The sequence below is a fragment of the Nelumbo nucifera genome, chromosome 4 (genome assembly GCF_055504915.1).
Source record: "Nelumbo nucifera cultivar China Antique chromosome 4, China Antique-T2T, whole genome shotgun sequence".
NCBI classification, from domain to species: Eukaryota; Viridiplantae; Streptophyta; class Magnoliopsida; order Proteales; family Nelumbonaceae; genus Nelumbo; species Nelumbo nucifera.
The window spans coordinates 77,287,930-77,310,629 of record NC_142652.1 but is presented as its reverse complement, the minus strand read 5'-3'; the positions used below and the strand labels follow the sequence as shown (position 1 = coordinate 77,310,629).

Sequence of the window (22,700 nt, the reverse complement as noted above, 5' to 3'; positions counted from 1 at the left end):
ACCAAACATAACTTAAAGGCTATCAGCTGCTACCAGAGTAAGGAAAAAGCCTCAGTTGTGAACTTATTTACATCCCGAGATGCTTGTCTTAAGAATCGTCAATGACGCAAGTGAGGTTCCTCTTCAGAATCGGAAATTATAAGATTATCTTCTCCCTCTGAAATTTTATTCTCTCCCTTTGCAAATGAAAGAAAAATAAAAACGGATAGTACAGCCCCCGTAGTCTACTAATAGCCCCTCTTATAAATCATCGCATCCTGTTTGTGGATTTAGCTTCAATCCAGTGTCAGGATTCATCCCACTTACATTGTGGGATTACAAATTCTGAAGTGGGCTGAACAGCCATCCTCCCCAAAACAATCCCAATTTCTAGACCCCGATCCCAAAAATAACAATGAAGTCAGTCAAATCAAATGACCTCTCCTTGATTTGAAGAATGACCCCAATTTCACCCATAATCCCGAGAATTGGGATCTGCTTCTCACACAAGGCGCTTCACAGGCACATCCCACCTTACATTGGGAACATCTCTCCCTTAAATAATAGCATATAAATACGAAAAATGTTTCCAATATACAATGAGATGTGCCCGTAATATTGGTGTGAGGTGCCATATGTGAGGAGCAGATCCGATCTCTAATCCGGACAGAACATTATGAGACTTCATAATTACTAACGAAGAAAATCACACTCTTATCACAAATCCAATAACAACCCAGCTAAATCCCTCTAAAGGTGGATTAGTTTTCGTTTAAATACCCCCTTAGTTTAGAAAGATACATATATACAGTACAATGTAAATAAAATATAAAGTTTTACACTACATATTTGTATTTATACTCACTCTAAAGTAAAAAGGGATTAATTCAATTTAGTTCCTTTTCATTACAATGCAAGAAGTTAGCCATAGGATAGACTGTAGGGCATTTCCAGCATCAATTTTTTATTTATTTTTTAAAGCTTTATGGGGCTCCCGGCTCATAAAGGGATTTGCCTAGGGGTGATCATGGCCTGGTTCTTAATGGAGTAGCCCATCTCCCCATGCCCATAATTGGAATTGGAATCGGAATGTCCCCATCCATAAATGTTCAAAAGGGGCTATTCCGATTCCAATTGTTTGGTTGGTTAGAATCAGAATCTCATTTTCATTTATGCTGAAATGGCATTTCCCCATTTGAGGGAATGGTCATTTCGTGCCTCTCTCTTGGGAATGAAATCCCATTCTTGCTGATTCTTATTTTCATTCTCATTCCTGTTTGAACCAAACAGACTATGAGAACGAACAATTTTGATTCTGATTTTAATTCCAATTCCGATTCCAATTCTGATTGTAAATCAAACGGACCCTAATAAAAAAAAGACCTATTGATGGTGGATTTGAGGAGTCCAGATGTAGTAGGCACGTTAGTTAAGCACAATGAGTGAACACGTAATAGTTGTGTGACACATATCCCATGCCTTTCATCCAAACTTTTTTGTTCCGTTAGACATAAATTATTCATTATTTTATTATCTTTGTCAAAATAATTAGGAGTTAGGACTCATTTACATTTTTCTTTTCATTATTTTTATTTTTAATTATTTTAATAAAAATAATAAAATAATAAATAATTTCTATCTAATAAAACAAAAACGTTTGAATGAAAAGCATATTAATTGAGAGATATGTCACACAGCTATTACGCTCACTCATTGTCATAAAATACAAGAGGCCAATGACCGGTATAAAAATTGATTGATCATATTGATACATAGTCATAAAATACAAGAGGCCATCCCACTCACACTAATAAACTACCTTTTTTGGGTGGAAAAAGAAAAGAAAAGAAAGCAAATCGGCAAGGAAATCGTTGATGACCTACTTTTATTTTTATTTCTTTTGCCAAACAAATATCTTATTCACACATCTTCTATATTGCCGCATGGCCCAAACCAGTAACTCCACATGGATATAGATTGACTCAAACCAAATCTTTCTTTAGTGGCTCTGGCCCACGGCATGACTTTTTGTGATATGATTTGACGTCCAAACCTTCTCTCAAAATTACTAAATCACCCCTCGTTATCCTCTAGAAAAAGTGGAATTCTCATTTTAATTTTATGATCATAATCATAAATTAAGCTTGTCTCACTCATTTAAGTTTGGGAGTGCTTAAAAATAAGTATTTATGTTAGGTAGAGATCATATTAATAAATATTTATTTGCATTTGGGGAATAATCTCAAAATAAGTGTTTATTTTTTGAGAATAAGTACTTATTTAAGAAGTCTATATTTTAGGCTTATTTTTAAGTGTTCATTCAATAAATGATTATTTCCTTTTTTGCCTATCTCGACTTGCCACACTATCCCTCTTTTTTCTTTTTGGCAAAAGATAACTATCCCTATTTAAAATAAGTGATTTTTCACCAAATGCTCTTAAACACTTAGTAGGTGTTTGGCATCAGTGGTAGGAAGATTGCACCGGTTTATGAGAAAAGTGGTGTTGGGCATGTGAAGCTTATTTTTTGTTTGGAACTGGTGGTGCTACATAGGTGTTTTTTGAGAAAACAACACTGATTTATTTGGTATCGGTGTTAATAGCAACGTTTTCAACATTGATCTTATTATTCAACATTCAAGATGATGCCATGTCATTCAATGATTACTTAGGCTATGTTTGGTTTCGTGGGCATTTATTGAAAAACTGCCATCACATAGCGCCGCATAGGCATTGGCATTTATTGCATATAAAGCAAAATGAAACAAATATTTGGTTTAATTGTTTGTCAAATAGATGGTAGAAAACTGAAACACTTTGATTTTTATGCATGGGGCCTTTGGGAAAAAGTCAAATTCTTGTTTTCCCCAATGCCCTATCAATTATTGAAATCAAATGCTGATGTAACACACACTTTAATGGGTATTAATTTAAGGTGAAAAGTAAAAAAAAAAATGTTTAAAGTGAAACCCAACCAAACAACAAAGGTATAAAACATTTAAAGTGAAAAAATATAAATAAAAGTGAAAAAGTGAAAAAGTAAAAATAACAGCTTACCCACGTAATCAAACACATACTTATTTTTCAAATAATCAATCGCAAACTTAGCCTTAATTACCATTTTCATAGTACAAGATTAAGGATAATTGGGTATGTACAACCCATTGAAGTATTCCTGGAAGGCTTGAATCACCCTCACCTGGGGATGGAATAGTGTAAAGAAGCAAAAAGTCCGAACCCACTCCACATTTATCTGCAACAGCTCCCGTCCGTATTCTTGACGTTTTTCATTTTTTTACGCACGCTGCACGCACATGTATCCCCTCCTTCGCTCTCTATCATGGAAGCTTCATCGTACCAAATCTTTTGAAAATGGAGAAACAGAGGAGTTTCTCCTTCAACTTGAAGCCCACAAGACTACTGGTCTTCTCCTTCACCCTCTCATCCTCCCTCCTTCTCCTCTTCTTCTCCATCTGGGTTTTCAAGTGCATCCCCTTGATCCCTCAAGAAACCCAACTCCATTTCAACAAATCCTCCCAAACTTTGGGGCTTAAACCCATAAATATCCAGGCCTTCTCAATTTCTGCAGAGACTCATTTCAGGATACCCGACATTTCTTCTGGGAATAGTGTAGTTTCAGTTGTTGAAAAGGTTCAAATAAAACAGAACAAGTCTGGGGTTTCAGACAGAGATAACAAAAGCGAGGAGACCCAAAACGGTGCTTTGGACGGTATCACTTACAGCAACCATGATCAGTCGTCCAAGAAAATCCAAGTTTCAGGTGGTGGGAGGATTGAAAAGAAGAAGACTAGTGAATGTGATGTTTCAAAGGGGAGATGGGTTTTTGATGAGAGTTATCCCCTGTATACAAATAGTTCATGTCCCTTCATAGATGAAGGCTTTAGCTGTGAAGCTAATGGAAGACCAGACAAAGATTATATCAGGTGGAGATGGCAACCACATGACTGCAACATCCCAAGGTAGCAACTAGTTGCCTTTTGTGTGTTTCTTTTGGAATTTTCTCTTTCCACTTTATATGGCAACAACAAGCAACTATTGAAGAACTGGGTTTCGGATGTTTGGGTTGTATATATTCTAGGTTCAATGCAGTGAAAATGCTAGAATTGATCAGAGGGAAAAGGTTGGTTTTTGTTGGCGACTCGATTAACAGAAACCAGTGGGAATCCATGCTGTGCTTATTAAGAGGAGCCATCACAGATCCAGCGAGAGTTTATGAGACTCATGGGCGGAGGATCACCAAGGGAAAGGGGAATTACAGTTTCAAGTTTGTGGTAAATTTGCAAAACAGCAGTCATCTTCTCTCTTGCTGTCTTCCTTCTTTTCTTTTCTTCTGAGTTTCAAGGCTTTGATCGTTTAGGTGGATTTTGCAGGATTATAAATGTACAGTCGAATACTATGTTACCCATTTCTTGGTTCATGAAAGTAAGGCAAGAGTTGGGCAGAAGCGGGTGCAAACGCTGCGAATCGATTCCATTGATCGGGGCTCTTCAAGATGGAAAGGAGCTGATGTTCTTGTTTTCAACACTGCACATTGGTGGTCCCATTACAAAACAAAAGCTGGGTAAGTGCTAGATCGAACTGTTCTTTTATTGTTTTATGCTCTTAAATTTTTTATTCAGTTAAGTGATACAATTTTACTGGAATTCTCATAGAGGAATTAGGCTGCACTAGATATTTGCATTTCAACTTGGATTCCTCAGAGCCCGCCCTGAAATCCAAACCTCTAGCCATGTGGCTTTTTTTTCATGGTGCTTCAACTTTAAGTGCTGCAGAGATTATTCTGATGTTAGGTTTAGTTTCATGACACTCAATTTAAGTCCACCCCCTGCAATACCTTCCACCTGTAAGCGACAGAGAAACAAAATGTGTAGAAAATTTTATATATGGAACAGCGATAATTCATTAATTTGTAGCTCAATCCTTGTTATAACAGGGTGAACTACTACCAGGAGGGTAACCAAGTTTATCCCCATCTGGATGTCTCTGTTGCTTTCAGAAGAGCTCTGATGACCTGGGCATCATGGGTTGATAGGCATATAAATCCACACAAGACCCAAGTTTTCTTTCGAAGTTCAGCACCTTCCCATTTCAGGTTAGCTCACTGCTTTATAAAAACAAATCTGTTATTTCTCGTCTTGTATTTTAGTCTGTTTCAGTTGCTTAGTAAAATGAATTGACTGAACAGGGGAGGTCAATGGAATTCCGGGGGGCACTGTAAGGAGGCTACTCAACCCCTCAACAATATTTCAGGAACAGACTACCCAGAAAAGAATGTAATTGCTGAGGAGGTTATAAAGCAAATGAAGACTCCTGTAACTCTCTTGAATGTAACTAGTTTATCAGAATATAGGATAGATGGTCATCCATCTGTATATGGAAGAAAGCCAAGGAAGGGTACTTCTTCAAGTATTCAAGACTGTAGCCATTGGTGCCTTCCGGGTGTTCCTGATACCTGGAATGAATTGTTGTATTATTATCTGCAATCTAAAGAAAAACACAGTTCCACTTAGCAAACTGAAGAGAACATCTTAATGTCTAAGTTTTTTTTTTTTTTTTTTGTTATTCCTTTTCTGTAGTTGTTCTGTTTGCCATAATTGAATTTCCATTTGCTGTCATGATGGGTACTTGAGATTCTTGTAGAAGGATTTTAAGATTAACAAGTCAGCCTGTCATGAAACCAAAGGGAGAAATTTATCAGAATTTAAAAAAAAAAAATAGAAGAAAATGAAGAGTGAAGGCCATTGGTTTATAGTTTGCTGTGAGACTGAGAAAATTCTTTACTTTTGATTCAGCTCACTGGGTCTTCGATTTGTCAAATATGGATCAGAAGACATTTAATTGGAGTATGGAAATTTAATATTTGGTAGTTAATTTTCGATGTAAACCCAGAAAGCAATTTAATGTGGTTGCATTTTTAAAAACCTGTATTAGGTAGTTTCATTTCTACAAGTCCTGGACAACTAGATTCTTGAGATATCATAAGAACATTAAATATTCAATTTTGAGAACTTGTCTAGTTTTTTTTTTTGACAACAATCGATCTAACCTACTTCTGGAAAACTGGTTCAATTCCACATGGCCCTTGAATGGAGAAATTGACAGGTGATTCCACTATCTCCATTGTCATAAGGCTGCGTTTGAATGCGGTTTAAATACCAGAAGAGTTCTGCACTATTTAGTTTAAAAAGTGGCGCTTATCGATGTAAATTTTTATGAGTGAAAATTTACTTGATTATCAATGTAAAACTTGACCTGTCAGGAGTTTTACATCGATTTTCATTGATAATTTACGTATCATCCAAAGTTCTAAATATTGACACAGGTCGATATGTCGATAGGGTGAATCGGCCTGTGTCGGTGTTTTTTTTTTAATGTTTTATTTATTTTTTTCAAAATCGGTTCAGAGGGGTCAGTTAAATCCTGGCTACTCTCTGAATTATGGTCTGATTCGATACAATCCCTGTAGGGGCGTATCATGAAGCCATCGGTACAATACATATTGACTGATACGAGCTAATATGTATCATACTTTGAATCATTTCATCCAATCGGCTATAAAACTGGATCAAAATGTAAAACTCCTCCGATCTGATCTCACATTTACACCACAAACAAATGCAACCTAAAGGAGAAACTGTAAAACCCAACTATCACCATTAGTGAGCTGATCTCACGATTCTCACCACACACAACTTGTGTGTGTATCCTTGTTTGATAGTTGCTAGAAAAGAATCATATTAGGCTGAACATCATACAGGAACCATGGTCATTGGTTAAACACCTGATCACGATTTAAGCAAGCTCTAAAAATGGGGGCCATTCCCCAAACTCCCAATTCATGAATTATTGAAACGGTAGAATGAATGAGCAACGTGGCTTCATTATCCGAGTCCGGATGTCCCGTACAATCCTTCCTTCCTAAAGACCTTCTTGTACATTAAATCAAAGAGTGCCAGCATTCTCTCTTACTAAAATTTCACATGTGCAAATTAGAATAACAAGCGTATTCTCTACTTTTAATATATTATAAAATTTTAAAATAAATAAAAAATATTGGTTATGGTTTCTTTTTCCTATTTCATTCAAATAAAAAACAAAGAAAATTAAACAATCGAGAATAAGAGTTCCGCCTTGACTTCCGATTTCCAAGAATTAAACGCATGAAAGCTGAGACGATTCTCTGACTGATAATCAATCGGAATCAACAATCGAGGTTAAGTATTTAATTGACCTTTCCCTAACGATTTTAGCAACGTGAGTGTTGAGGCTTGGTTTGGCCAAGGGCAACAAAGTAAATTCACTCTCGAGTTTCGAAGGAAGGCCGAAGGCTTTTAGGGTCCAAAGGAGATTAGCCGAGGCCGAGGTGAATCGCTTCTTTGGATACTGTAGAAGCCGAGGGCTAGTACTGAGAAGGGCATCCGAGGGAGGACGAAGTGTTGTTCCCGTAGTGATGAATATGCAAGGGAGGTTTCAGAGGACTCGGGGGAGAACCCGAGGTGAGGACTCCAACGGTCAAGTTAGTATGCATGCAAGGTAAGCAGCGAGTCTGGAGCCGAGGGGTCCAGACGAGGCCTTAGATAGCGCTAATCTTGGAGGGGAGAGCACTAGAGATCACAAAGGTTTCGAATCCCTTACCTTGTGGGGGGAACCTTGCATTTATAGTTGGAGCTGCCAGGGGGTAGTTAAGCTCAGATGGTCCAAATGCGAGCCATACGAGGGCCTGGCGAGATGTTCTGCCAGAGCCACACGGTGCCCTGTGATTGGGTCCGCCTGGTCCCCGTTGGGTAAACTTAAGCGTCCTCATGGTGAGCCTATGCTAGTGCCCTTTATTTGACATGCATCATCCTTGTACAGGCTAGCCAAAGGTGTCTACATCACTTGCCCCCCACTCTCGAGGCCGAGGTGGGGGTTTGAAAGGGGCCTTGGCTTCGGCCAAAGGGAGTGTCAATATTGGTAGGTGCCATCGGGCTTGTTCAGTGGAGAGTACCCTGCAGTGGCGTCGCCCTCGTCTTGCTTTTGCTTCAGTCCGATTTCAGTTCGTGGAAGAGAAGTGAAGTTGTGGATGTCTTGGCTTCGGCTAGGGAGCTTGAGGTGGAGGGGGCCCGGCGGAGTTGAGCCTGTGCCTTGTACTCACGCAGCGACGGTCTGGGGTCGTGTGTGGTACGGGATTCACGGGCTGGCATGCCGGGGTCGTGCCCGATACGGGTCTGGCGCAAGGAGAGCCTCCCATAGGGGGGACGGGCACTCTGGGTGAACTGGTCTACGTGTCTATCGGGTTTGTGCATTCGAACTGGTGGGTTGTGGCGAATGGGCCCGTTGGTTCACTCGGCGTCGTTTCTTCTTCTCGAGGCTGGGCGTCGGTTCACTAGGCATCGTTTCGTTTCCTCGAGGCTCGGCATGCACTGGTTCACTAGGCGTCATTTCGTTTCACCGAGGCTGGGCGCCAAGTTCACACCGCGGATGGTCAGCGCAAGCGAAGACCTCACGATCGTTGGATCCGAAGGGATCTGAGCCGTTCATTCTTCTATAAATAGGAGCCTTAGTGGCGATTTTTCTTTGTCATTTGTCTCTAGGCGCCCTTGCTATCGAGTGAGCTCTACTCTCAGACCTTTAGCTCTTCGACACACCTCATCTTCCTCCTTTTCTTCTCCGTCTTTAGGTAATTCTTTAAACCATCTCTTTCTCTGATTCTGGCCTTGAGTGCTATGAACTTCTGAATGGTTCGAAAGAGAGCTCTCCTCGGACTCCTTCCCCCCTTTCTCCCTTGGGTCCATTGGTTGCCGTCCCCCTTTAGTGAGAGGTGATGGTGTTGAGGGAGAGGGTAGCCTCTGGTGGTGCCAAGGGCAGCCACCGAGGCGATGACCCTCCCTGTGAGAGTGCCGCATCTGTGATGCCGAAGGAGCCAGAGGGGTCCCCCCCAAGTCGAGAGGGAGCGGATCCTGGAGCCCGTCCCGGGGATGGTGGTCGAAAGCATTGCTCGAAGGGTGGCCATGGCTGATCTTCCACGTTCGAAGTTCGACAGCACTTTATACGTGGACCAAGTGAAAGCCCTAGCTAGGAGGTTGCACATACCTCGATCCTACCAGCTTAGGGTTCCCGATCTCGGCGATTGGTTGTGGACCCCTGACGAGGGGGGAATTTGTATATACTAGCACTTTTTGAGTTCGGCCTTATGTTCCCTCTTCATCCTTTAATCTTCGAGCTACTGGAGTGGTATGTCATCATGATCAGTCAACTCGTCCCCAATTCCATTAGGACCCTCATAGTTGTGCTGGTGTGGGCTCGACTTCCGGACGTGGAGTTGACCCCGAAGCTATTCCGTGCCATGTTTGTGCGGAGGAAGCACTCTTCTGAGGCTAGCTTGTATTATCTTCAGCCACGGAGGGGGAGACCCGTCGATAACCCCACGTCAGTCCACAACTGAAAGGGCAAATTCTTTTCCATCTCTTGCCCCGAAGGTTAGTCGTTTAGGTCGAAGTGGGGAGAGGCCTACATGACATTTGAGAAGTGCCCCCTTCCGCTTTGGGATAAGGAGGCTGCTGCCGTGACTCACCTAATCGTACTAGGGACGGTCAAGGCCAAACCTTTGGTGGAGGAGGAGCTTCCCTTGGTGTTCGCGGGGCCCAGCCCTACCCCTCGGTAGGAGAGGTTTCGTAGCTTTTTACACGTTCCATTCATCCTCGCCTGATGGTACTGATTCGTTGTCTTCTGCAGAGGTGCCGATGGACGCGAAGAGGTTGCTGCTGGAGAGTGCTCACGCCAAGCAAAAGGCCCAAGCGAGCAAGAAAGCAGGAGGGTAGACGCCGAGAAGGCCTGCCAAGGTCGTGCCCACGAGGGATGAGCGGTCGTCGGTCCCCACCAAGGGGGATGCTTAGCAACAAGTCCCCGCCAAGGGGGCCACTCAACAACAAGTCCCCACAGGTCGAGGGGACAAGGGGAAGAGGTCGGCCAAGGGGGCCAAGAAGCCGGCTAAGGCGGCCGAAGCGGGTAAGAAGAGGCCTGCCGAGGAGGCCCTGAGAGATCAGCCGCCGAAGAAGGCGGCCCACAGTGAGCGTCTTGTTGGGGACGCCACAACAAAGAAGCCTCCCACTAAGGGGTACCCTACGGGGCCCTCATTTGCCCCCATGTCTATATAGGAGCTTGCTAGAGGAGCCGAGCTATCCTCCAAAGTCTTTCGCCCAAGGTGGTTGGTTCATGAGGGGGACTCGACTAATGAAGAAGGGGTCGGGCAGGCCCTGGTGAGCGGGGCGATCCTCTTGAGGGATCGCTTTAGGATGATGCAGAAAGAGCCTCAATCTATCCACGAAAAGGGGCTTTATCACTTGGCTGAGGAAAGCTTTTGTCCTCATGCTTCGTCTTTTGGTTCTTTCTTTGTTGTAGTCCTTACTGATGATTCTTGTTGGAGGCTTGTCTTCATTTCATCGGTCTGTGAGACCGGATGAGCCTCACCTTAGCGCACTTAGGCAGGCTCGAGAAGGAGAAGGAGAAACTCCGGCCGGCTGCCGCCGCTGCTGAGCACAAGTGGGACACATTCAAGAAGACCCACAAGGATGAGCAGCTGCTCTAGACAAAGTTGGAGGCCGACCTGAAGGCAATGCGGGCCCACCTCGTCCAAGAGCAAGAGGAGAGGGTCCGCCTTGACAACATTGTCTCAGAGGCTCAACAGTGGGTGACACAGACCAAAGAGTGGGGCGTTGAGGCTGAGAAACGGGCGGCCAAGGTGGAAAAGAGGGTTGCCGAGGCAACGACCGAGATAGAGAAGTGGGCGGGTCTTGCATTTATTGGAACTTTGCATTTCATGCATCAGAATTTGCATTTATTGGGATACATTCAGAGGTTCTCTGAGTTCCATGTCTGAGGGACGGGTCTTCCATCTAAGTGTTACAAACAAAAGGTGTTGGGGCTGATGACTTGCTTGACTCTGTAGGGGCCTTCCCAGTTAGGACCAAGTTTACCCACACCTGGCTCGGGGACCATGACTTTCCTGAGGACAAGGTCTCCCTCTTTGTAGTGCCTTAATTTACCCTCAAGTTGTAGTAGCGGGCCACCCTTTGTTGATAGGCAGCCACCCTTGTGCTTGCTCTCGAGCTTCTTCCAGCAGGTCTAGGTTTGCTCTAAGTGCTTCATTGTTCTCGGCTTTGTCGTATGCTTCAATTTAGAGCGTCAACTGGCCGATTTCTACTGGGATAATAGCTTTCGTACCATAGGTCAGGCCGAACGGGGTTTCTCCCGTGGCTGTCCAAGTTGTGGTCTGGTATGCCCAAAGTACACTACTTAGTTTGTCAGCCCATTGGCCCTTGGCTCGGTCGAGTTTGGTCTTCAGTCCGTCCAGTATGGCTCTATTGGTGACCTCGACTAGGCCATTTTTTGGGGGTTATTGAGGTGTACTACTGCTTGATGCCGAGGGAGGCACACCACTCTCGGAACTTGGCATTGTCAAATTGCTTCCCATTGTCGGCAACTAGAATATGGGGGAGGCCGAAACGGCAAATAGTGTTCCTCCAAAAGAAGCTTTGAATTGCTCGAGCTGTGATGGTAGCCAAGGTTTCGGCTTCTACCCACTTGGTAAAGTAGTCCACGGTGATGACGAGGTATTTCCTGTCCCCTGTTGCCTGAGGGAAAAGGCCGAGGAGGTCCATTCCCCACTTGGCGAAGGGCCAGGGGCTGCTGAGAGCCGAGAGGTTTGTGGCCGGCTGATGGCAAAGGTTGGCATGTCTTTGGCATTGGTCACACTTACATACCAGCTCAGTTGTGTCTTTGTGGAGGGTTGGCCAAAAGTACTATTGCCTTAGTGTTTTTTGGGCTAGGGCTCGGCCGTCGAGGTGGTTACCGCAGATGCCTTCATGAATTTCTCAGAGCACATACTCGCCCTCCTCCTAATGGAGGCATTGGAGGTAGGCAAGGTGAAGGATCTTCTGTACAACTTTCCTTCCAACAGTGTGTAGTGTGTTGCCTAACGTCAGAGTTGCCTGACTTCATTCCTATCATCGGGAGGGCATCCTGTCAGTAGGAAGTTGATGATGGGGTCCATCCATGACGGTTCGGCCTTTACTGGAAGTACTTGGGCTTCTTCTATAAAGGGCCGAGGTAGCTTTTCCACGTGGACAGTGCGGCTGAGGGTTGCATCTGAAGTGCTTGCCAAGTTGGAAAGGGATTTGACTCTTGTGTTCTTGGCTTGCGAGACTTGCTGCAGGGAGAAGCGTTGGAAGTGGCGGGATAGTTCTTGAACTATGGCAAGGTACTTGGACATGCTTTGCTCTCTAGCCTCGTACTCGCCATTTACTTGGTTCACCACTTGTTGTGAGTCACTGAAGGCTTCGATGTGTAGGGAGTCGAGGTCCCTGGCAAGCTGCAAACCAGCGATGAGGGCCTTGTACTCAGTTTCATTGTTGGATGTCGGGAAGTCAAACCTTAGTGCATACTCAATGACTGCATTATCTGGGGCGAGGAGAACGAGTCCTGCTCCACTTCCTTTGGTATTGGATGAACCGTCAACAAAGAGTGTTCATTTGGGGTGAGTCTCCTTTGTCGGGAGGTCCCCTTCAACATCTCCGGGGGCTCGATAGAGGGCCTAGCTGAAAGTGCATTTTGTTACAAAGTCTACTAGGGCTTGTGCTTTGATAGCAGGCCTCAGTTGGTACTATATGTCAAATTTAGACAGCTCGATGGCCCATTTGGTCAAGCGCCCTGAGGTCTTGGGTTTGGTGAGGACAGCCCTAAGGGGCTGGTTCGTCAGGACTGTTATTGTGAGGGCTTGAAAGTACGACCTGAGCTTTCTAGCCGAGACCACGAGGGCAAAGGCCAATTGTTCCACCTCATGATATCTGGTTTCAGCATCGCAGAGAACCTTGTTGATGTAGTATATTGGCTTCTGCATTCCGTCTTCTTTTATTAGAACTGAGTTTACTGCCTTGTCTCTGGCTGATAAGTATAGATATAGGGTTTCTCCAGGGGCCGGCCGAGCGAGGAGGGGAGGTGAGGCGAGGTAGACCTTTAGCTCGTCAAAGGTGCACTAGCACTCCTCCGTCTACTAAAAATCCTTCAAATTTTTGATGGTGCGGAAGAAGGGAAAGCAGTGGTCAGCCGACTTCGACATGAAACGATTGAGAGCAGCTATCTGGCCGATGAGTCTTTGAGTTTCCTTCACCGACCAAGGGGGTGCCATGTCCAGTATGACCTGTATCTTGTCAGTGTTGGCCTCAATAACTGTTTGAGTAACGTCGAAGCCTAAGAACTTGCCTGAGGTGACACCGAAAGCACACTTGCTAGGGTTAAGCTTCATATTGAACTTTCACAAAGTGTCAAATGTCTCGGCCAGGTCTGAGGTCTGCATTTTGGCTTTTAGACTCTTCACCACCATATCATCTACGTAGGCTTCGACGTTCCTCCCCATCTGATTTTTGAACACCTTGTTGACAAGGCGCTGGTAGGTGGCGCTTGCATTCTTGAGGCTGAATGGCATAAATTTGTAGCAGTAAGTATCGTGCTCGATGATGAACGAGGTCTTCTCCTTGTCCTCTAGGTGCATCTTTATTTGGTTGTCTCTAGAGAAGGCATCCATGAAGCTAAGTAGCTCGTACCCAAAGTGACATCGACGAGGTGGTCTATCCTCGACAAAGGAAAACTGTCATTGGGGCAAGCTCAGTTAAGGTCTGTGAAGTCAATACAGATTTGCCATTACCACATTTCACAACCAGTTAGGGTAGTATACCACTCGGATGAAGCCAGCGCTGAGTAGCTTGCCAACTTCCTCTCCAATGGCCTTCCAATGCTTTGGTGCAAAGTTCCTGTTCTTTTGCCGAACCAACCGAGAGCTTGGGTCCACGCTCAGCCTGTGAGTGATGACCGAGGGGTCAATCCGGGCATGTCAGTGACGGACCAAGCAAAAACGTCAACATTAGTTTTGAGGAAACTTACCAGCTCGGATAGGCTCTATGGAGGAAGGTTGGACTTGACGCAAACTGTCTTCTTGGACTCGGCTGGTTGGCCTCATCTTGATGGTTCCTCCCTGAGGTTGAAACCCTCTAGTGGCAGTGATTCCTTCTTCTTGCCCTTTAGTGTTGCCACATAGCACTGGCAGGCTGCTTGCTGGTCCCCACGAGCGACTCCGATGCCGTGCTCTGTGGGAAACTTGAGGGCGAGGCGATACGAGGAGGTGGCGGCCCTGAGCGCGTAGAGGGTCGGTCTCCCCATGATTGCATTATAGGGCGAGCTGATCCTCACGACCATGAACTCGTACATCCTCGTCACCTGCTGAGGCTCGGTTCGTACCGTGATAGGTAGGGTAATTCTTCCCTCTGGTTTGACTACGTTACCGGAGAAACCGACCAATGGGACGTTGGCTGGCTGGAGGTGCTCAGGTGCTATCTTCATCTTCTCAAAAGCTTCGTAGAAGAGGATGTCAGTCGAGGAGCCAGTGTCGACGAGAATCCTCATAATTACGAAGTTTGCAATGATGGCCGAGATCACCAAAGCGTCATCATGGGGGACTGTGACCCCCTTCAAGTCCTCGTCCGTGAAGGAGAGGGTTTCTTGTTTCTTTGTCGTTTTGGGGGTAGGCCTGTGGATGTTAATTGCCTGGCGTAGGCCTTGCGGGCCGAGGCCGAGGCTCCACCCGAGGCCATGCCCCCGGCGATTACGTCGATGACGTTGATGACACCGACTATTCGCTGGTGCTGTTGTTGTTACTGCTGGGAGGATGAGAAACTGGGCCCAGCACCCACGAATTGTTTAAGATGCCCTCGTTGGATGAGGGACTCTATCTCGTTCTTCACGTCATAGCAGTCATCAATGTCGTGGTCAGTGTCGCGGTGGAACTTGCAGTATTTCTTGAGATTTCCCCTCCTAGGTTTCCTCTTCATCTTCCCAAGCCACTTCATGAACTTTTCCTCCCCGATCTGTATCAGTATTTGTGCCTGGGTGGAGTTGAATGGCGTGTATTGGTTGTAAGTCAGGGCCGGGGCCGGTGGCTTCTTGTTGTCCTTGTTGCTTGTTGTTGTGGTGGTGGTGGTCTCCGCCCTTCCTCTTCTTCTTAGGGGGACCATTGTTGGCGCTCAGCTTGCCTTTCCTGGTGGTCCCCGGCCGAAGAGTCTTCGACCACAATATACTTTTGGGCCTTCTTGAGGAACTCTAGCTTCTACTTCAGTGGGGTCTTGGCAATTGAGCACTTCAGGGCCAAACCAGTGCAGAGCCCGTTGATGGCAATGCACATAGAGACCATGGGGTTGAGGTCACGGACCTCGAGCTCTTCTTTTTTGAAACGGTCGATGTAGGACGCAGACTTTCTCCCTGCTTCTGCTTGATAGACATTAGCGAGACTAAACTTTTCGGGCATCGCCTGCTGTTGATGAAGCAAGCAATGAATAAGGTTGGCAAACTGCTCCCACGAGCTAATTGACCGAGGCGGGAGGCTGGAGAACCAATGACGGGCAGCCCCCTTGAAAGTGGCCTGGAAAGTCCAGTACATCAAGGCGTCGGAATACCCATAGAGTATCATGAACGCTTTGAAACTTTACAGGTGGCCATTGGGGTCTAAAGTACCATCGTACATCTCAAGTGTGGGAGCCTTGAAGTGTTGGGGGAGAGGCTCAGAGATGATATCTGAGGTGAAGGCAATCATTCTCCTCATCGGATTGCTTTGATTGGCCGAGGCGTTAGCCCGACTCTCTTAGACTTAGTAGAGCTCATCTTTGATATCCCCGAGCTCAGCTCATAGCTCTGCAATTCAAGGATCGGCTGGAGCTTGCCACCCATCTTTGTCTTTGCAGGCATGGTGAGGGTCGGCACGAACTCCGAAATTCTCTGAGGCGAGGCCATGTGCCTTTTGTCTGGTGCGGCGATCATTCAAGACGTCGTGGAGATCTGAGACCAGCGTGTCATCGTCCCTCAGCCCTTGTGTCGGCACTACGACGGTTGAGGTGCCCGCCTTCATCCTGGGGGTTCTCCCTCCTGTGGCGGTGGTGCTGTTCAGAAGGTTGGCGACTGTCTTCAGACCGCGGTGGCTCTTCCTCCCTTCGGTTGGGAGGTCTCACATTTCTCTGTGTTGGGTTGGCGGGTTGGCTGCTTCCAGACTTGGCCAGCTCGGCTCGTTGGGGGTCGGCCAGGCCGAGCACTGGGGGCTCAACGTGCTCACGTTGGCCCTGGTGATCTAACACCCCCGCGGGGCAGTCGCCTTGGGAGGGACCTCCTGCCTGGGGGTAGACTTGCTCCACGTGCTGCGTGAGGTATTCCTGGTGGTCAAGGACCACCTGAAACTGTTCATTTGTGACCAAGTTCTGGGGGTTCCTGGATCTTCATACCATGGTGTTTGAAGCTTAGGAGATATTGAGTTTGTAGTGTTTTGGGGGATGGTCTTAGCAACATTTCCCACAGATGGTGCCAATTATGGAGGCTTGGTTTGGCCGAAGGCAACAAAGTAAATTCACTTCCAAGCTTCGAAGGAAGGCTGAAGGCTTTGAGGGTCTAGAGGAGATGAGCCAAGGCCGAGGACTAGAGGCCGAGACGAATCGCTCATTCGGATACTGTAGAAGTTGAGGGCTAGTACCAAGAAGGGTGTCCGAGGGAGGATGAAGTGTTGTTCTCACAGTGATGAACCTACAAGGAAAAAGGTGTTAGAGGCCTCGGGTGAGAACCCGAGGTGAGGAATCCGACAGTCAAGTTAGTATGCATGCAAGGTAAGCGGTGAGTCTAGAGCCGAGGGGTCCAGACGAGGTCTTAGATAGTGCTAAGTCCTTTGAGGGAAGAGCACTAGAGATCACAAAGGTTTCGAATCCCTTACCTTGTGGGGGGAGCCTTGCATTTATAATCGCAGATGCCAGGGGGTAGTTAGGCTCGAATGGTCTAGATGAGAGCCCCACGAGGGCCTGGTGAGATGTTCTACCAGAGCCACGCGGTGCCCTACAATTGGGTCTGCCTGGTCCCCATCGGGTAAACCTGAACGTCCTCATGGTGAGCCTATGCTGGCGCCCTCTATTTGACATGCGTCAGCCTTGTACAGGCTAGCCGAATGCGTGTCCATCAGTGAGAGAGCCATCATCTTCACAAATGTCATGCTTGTAGCTAGTATGTTCTATTGTTAATGATGAATGTATCGTAACTTATTGACCATCTAAACCCGTTACTTCTAAAATGAAATGGGAGCCTAGAAGATCCCAGTAATCTACTCAGAGATATGAAAGAAGCTATTATGTAGGAAGTCTGATTTGAGTTGATAGTGCTTTAGAGATAGGCAAGGATTTTCATTAATACCTTCAACTATCGTGTCGTGTTCCGTATTTCTGCAGTGATGTTAAGCTACAAAATCAATGATTTATCCAAGAAATGGGAGTGGCTACTTGATCCACAATGAGATGTTATCACAGGCTGGTAGAACCAACTGCGTCATCATTCGATAAAATGAAATGGACTTCATCAAGAGCTCACTCAACCCCAGCAACTCCGACCAAATCGTCGGGATACCGTTGAATTGTCTTGCTCTCATAAGCTTGTTCCTCATTTGCAGTCATACTATCATCTATAGTTTTCTATTTCTATCTGAAACTTTGTTGGAAAAGCAACGGAAGGGAGTGGAGCTCCACGGAACCCAGTTTTCTATAGGGCGACATACTAGAAGTGCCATCACCAGCATTGCTGGCATCGGTACCCCCATCAATTTCGTGGGAGTTGTAGATACGCCGCTAACCTTTTGATGGGTATCGATGGGAGCGATCAAAGATGATGGCTCTCTCGCGTTGCTAAAATCTCTAACCGTCCGGGTCAACGGCGATTTGAGTCCCCTTCCACAAATAGATTTCTGTATGCAATTGATTTAGCCAATCTTGGTTATAGGATTATAGCTGCTTTCTTTGTGATCTTTCAGATATAAGTTGAGGAGAGAGGGAATTGATTACTGATTTTGAGTCCCCTTCCACAAATAGATGTCAAGGCATCACCTAAGTCATCCAGTCCACTAGGTGCTCTTGGTTGGGCGCCAAGGCTGAAACTGGATACTTTGACCTATACCAAAAAGGCTTATTATAATGCTATTACTAAAGCTGCATCTTATTAGTATGTGTTTTGATACATGCTATGATATGTATCACTTTCTGCTTTGTTTAAATGTTTTAACTATTGAAATTTACAAGATCCAGGGGTTTCTAGAAGAGAAAAAGAAAGTGGTCTCTTCTTCTTTTTTCTACAGCTATTCTCTTTTGCACAGGATAAATATGTATTTCATGATTTTATCTTGCTTTGTGATCTTTCAGATTTAAGCTGAGGAGAAAGAATGAATGTCTTCACCTTTGGGCTTACAGGGCTGTATCAGTTTTCTTGGATTATCACTAAGAGTTACACTTTAATTGAATTTCCTTTTATTTAATCCAAACATAGTCCTATGTGGTGGTGTGTTCGAAAGCGCGTCGTTAAACACTCCAGAACACTAGTTTAAACATTTATAAAATTTTACTGATTCTCAAACAACTACTAACGTAGTAAATAGGTGAGAACGGGTCAGAACGCAAGCGGGAGTTGTAGAAATAAAAAATTAATTAATTAAAAAAATGGAATTCATTAAAACCAAATTCGAACTGTACTAAGAATAACAAGTGCATAAAAATAAATAAATAACCTAAACAATTAAATAAAAGAAACAAAATAAAAATGTCTGAAAATTCGATCAGAGGTAGCAGTTTCCGGATTGCTCCTTCCACCATCGAACTTCTCGAGCTAGGCCTTTTGTCTTACCTAGCCGAATTTCAGACCTGCATAAAAGAAATAAAACACAAATTAAATCTAATAAAAATAAATTAGCAGGAAGAAAAAATTAAACTAGAAATTAATGAATCGAAAGTAATTCTAAAACTAAAGAAAAAATGGTTGGGATTCAAATCCAGAGGTGGCAGTAGTGGTGTTGGCGAACTGCAAGTAGGAACTCCTCATCTTGCCTGAGTGTTTTCCTCTTCCTCTACCCTTGAACTTCTCAATATCAGCCTTCCTTCTTACCTGGGTGAATTAACCAACCCCTTCTATAGGGCCCTTAGGACCCTTTTTATAGAGAAGGGTGGACGCAACTGGGAATAGGGAGAAAGATGGGGGCAACAACTAGGTTTTATCAAAGTTAGGGACGCCCTAGGGTTTCTAATGGATGGCTAAGATGGTTTTGGGGTGATCCTATGGCTGAAAATAAAAGGAGAGGGCGCCCAATATTCTGTAGGGCTGAGATTTGGGCGCCCAGAAATGGAGGGTGTAGATTAGAACATCTAAGGTTGAAGGGTTAAGATTAAAAGAATAGGTGGTGTCCTAGATTGAATGGTTGGGATATAAGATGGAGGGAGTGGCTGAGATTTGGAGGTGAGGGGCTAAATGGTGAGGATTAGCAGAATAGGTGGCGCCCTAGGGTTTAAAAGCTATAAAAGAGAGTTCTAAAATGAGTAGTTGAGATTAAAAGAGGTGGAGGGTGGAGATTGAACACCTAGGGGCGGCTAGGGTTTGCTAAGAGTGAAAAGATTAAGTTAAAAAGGCTCCCTAGGGTTTGCTAAGGAGAGGGGAGCATGGTAATACAATAGGATGGGCGCCAACTGGGTTTAGCAGATATGAGACATCCTCCTGTTCTTAGTTTTTTACAAAAATACCCCCTCTCTAAGCTAGTCTTTACACCAGCTCCCCAAAAACTGTACTTCAGCCTAGAAAACTTCTCAGTTTTCTACATAATTTGCACAGAGGCCCTCAGAGGTCACATAATTGATTTTAACTGGAAAAAGAGTACACTTTAACTATTCTAAGGCTGAAAATACCCCTGAATTGATGCCCGTATGGCATCAAAATGCAGGGTTATCATGTGGCAAATTTACCATGTTTATCAGGTCAACCAAAACTGCTTTCATTTTCAATTTCTGGGTGTACCCTCTGTATTTTTTTATTTAGGAAAGATGCTATGGTACACCTTAGCACCCTACTGTATTTGGTACTTCTTCCCCCATATGTAGCTCTAGATTACCTGTTCTCATTAATCTAAAACACCAAATTAGTGCATCCCCTGCATCTGCTATAATCCAAAAATTGTACCATTTGATTGGTCATGAGTCATGATTGTTTCTGTTCAATCCGTGTGCACGCATGTTTTTTCCTCTATTTTTTCCTGGACAACGTTCATGGATTAACGACTCCTAAGAGTCTGAAAACTGATTTAACGGGTCTGAATTGGAGGCTTGATTGACTGTTTGTCAAACTGTCAGTTGTATCAGTTTTCTTGGATTATCACTAAGAGTTACACTTTAATTGAGTTTCCTTTTATTTGATCCAAACATAGTCTTATGTGACAAATTTACCATTTGTTTATATATCTTTCATTTTTCTCCTGTTATCATGTATTACATAGTTATGATAGTGATAGCACCATAATGTATTGTTGCCAAATTCACATATATTGGGACTCTGGACTTTCTTGGGACAGCTGAAGTGGCTGCCTGAAAGGCCAATTCTGGTGCTATTTTACCCCAATTAATCATATATGTTATTGTTGGTGAAATGGAGGTAGATTTTGGGGGGATCTTGATAGGGAGAAGTTTTATGGTCTGACCAGTATTGTCAGGCCTGGACCAGATTGGACAGTTGAACCAGTGAGAAATTGAGCCTTCTGGTTCATATATGTTATAATGTGTATCCCAGGTGGCGGTGCTTAGTTTATATAGAGGGGTTTAGTTATTGATTGTCAGGTTGGGTCATTGTGCAGCACTGCAGCCAGCCATTACGTGGGCGGTTGTAATCTTTAGCTGGCAACCAATCTTGACCTGACCCACCAACTCCCTAGATGGGTCAGCTCTGGATTCACAGCCCCACGTCTCAGCCAGAGAATCAGATTACATAAAGATAGTTATACCTATGAAGGGAGACTGCAGCATGAAATCACCAAGCAAATGCTCAAAGGTTAGCATACCATACAATACAAAACTGCAACCAAGATTGTTAGTAGAATGGATTAGAAAGTCCTCTCCCTGAATCAACCTCAATCTTAGGTTTCCTAACGCATATATCTTCATTTCTATTGCACTAAAAGGTTGAAGGGTAGCTGGCAAAGGATAGGGTACAATGGTATCCATCTGTCAGAAATTGAATACAAATTCAATCCATTTATGATTCGATAAACCACAATCTGACCCAAGCATCCCAATACTTGCCTTGGCTCACATCAAAACAGCCAGCATCCCAAAAGCTAAAACCCATTTTTTTCCTCTTCCCCCACTCAACTATATTCGATCTGAATCTGACAGATAAGAGTGTCAAATATGGAACTGAGCATATCCATATCCAGTTCCTTTTTTTTCCTGGGGGGGGGGGGGGGGGGGTTATACATAGGCAAATCCAATTATATCCCATCTGCTTGCAGCCCCAGAAAAGGATATAGGGAGAGGGGAAGCACCTTCAACCCCAAGAAATTAGCAGTTCCAGCAAGATATAAATTAGCCATTTCAGCTCTTCTTTTTGAGCTTATTGACCAGGGTTAGGAAGACTTGGAGGGACAGCTCACATGGCTAGATTGCATCTACAGAAAGATGGAAGGAATTTAGTTTACTTAAGATAATTATAAATTTTATTAAGGGCATGTAATTAACTAGTCTGGACAAACAATACTTAGAGACCTTGTCAAGGAGTTTTTTTTTTTTCTATTTTGATAAGTAACACTGGGATTTCATTGGAATAAATCACCTAATTGCCTACCAAAGTGGGCAGCATGCTAAATGACTAAAATGCCAGCTCCTACAAATGGAGAGCCCGAAACAAACAACTATTAAGCTGTTACAAGTTGTTGTCTGGCCCTCGACACCCCCACTTCATTGGTGGGTTTCATTCTGCAGCCAGCCATTACTTGGGTGGTTGTAATCTTTAGCTAGCAACCAATCTTGACCTAAAGAGCTGTTATTATTTATTAATGGCGTCCAACCAGCAACCGGTTTTGGCTGGATATCTCTCTCAAGTCTCAACTCTCAACCCAATCACTAGCCACTTTGTTTCTCTTTTAGCACATTTTATGTATTTTGAATTTCCAACTATTATATCTTTAGTGTCAATATACTATTATATGTTTAGTATCAATTTCCAAATACAAGCACTTGATAAAAAAAAGATCAATTAAATTTCTTATCTTTTTACCATCCTTTTTTTCTCCTTTTGCAGAGTTTTTGTTAATGGAAAATACTAGGGTATTCATCATCCATTACAAAAAAGTGCTCAATGATTTGATACGCCACCTAAACTTAGATCCACCATTATGGAGGGTCATGAGGATGGGGGAATATTATGTGGCCGAAGTTCATTGATATATAAGGGGAGAAAGATTGGTATTTTTGGGAAATCATGGTAGTACAAAGAAACATGCCAACGAACTTGCATCTAAAAATGCAATAAATGAGATAAAGCAATTGTACAATTTACAGATTGAGGATATCAACTTCTCTGACATGCACTATTATTTTTGGAAGAGTAACGAACTTGATCAAAATGTGGAAGACTTGAGCAATCAAATCAACATTTTGAAGCTCCAAAATGCAGAATTGAAGGAAAAAATTACAGAATTGAACCACCAAATTATAGGATTGAACCAAGAATTGGCACAACTTCAGGATGATGCAGCATCAAAAGCATCTAGCATGAACTCTTTCATTAACTAGACCCTTATATGTTATTAAAAGGGAAAGTGTTTTGGCCAATATTGACACTATACCATT

At 44.1% G+C, this 22,700-nt stretch overlaps 2 protein-coding genes across 3 annotated transcripts; one reads left to right on the top strand and one right to left on the bottom strand.

Moving 5' to 3' along the window:
- Positions 1-3,150: 3,150 nt before the first annotated feature.
- LOC104605073 (protein trichome birefringence-like 6) lies at positions 3,151-5,516 on the top strand. Of its 2 annotated transcripts, XM_010269690.2 has the most exons (5): positions 3,151-3,959; positions 4,079-4,271; positions 4,371-4,561; positions 4,934-5,092; positions 5,186-5,516. In XM_010269690.2, the coding sequence occupies exons 1-5, from the start codon at positions 3,352-3,354 to the stop codon at positions 5,508-5,510; spliced, it is 1,476 nt and encodes a 491-aa protein (XP_010267992.1). In that variant the 5' UTR covers positions 3,151-3,351; the 3' UTR covers positions 5,511-5,516. The 2 variants fall into 2 exon arrangements, with proteins under 2 accessions (XP_010267992.1, XP_010267993.1); XM_010269691.2 differs by lacking the exon at positions 4,934-5,092.
- Positions 5,517-13,989: 8,473 nt separating this feature from the next.
- LOC148800751 (uncharacterized) lies at positions 13,990-14,436 on the bottom strand. Its single transcript, XM_088903836.1, has one exon. It carries the CDS (start codon positions 14,434-14,436, stop codon positions 13,990-13,992), a length of 447 nt encoding a protein of 148 aa, XP_088759962.1.
- Positions 14,437-22,700: the final 8,264 nt, after the last annotated feature.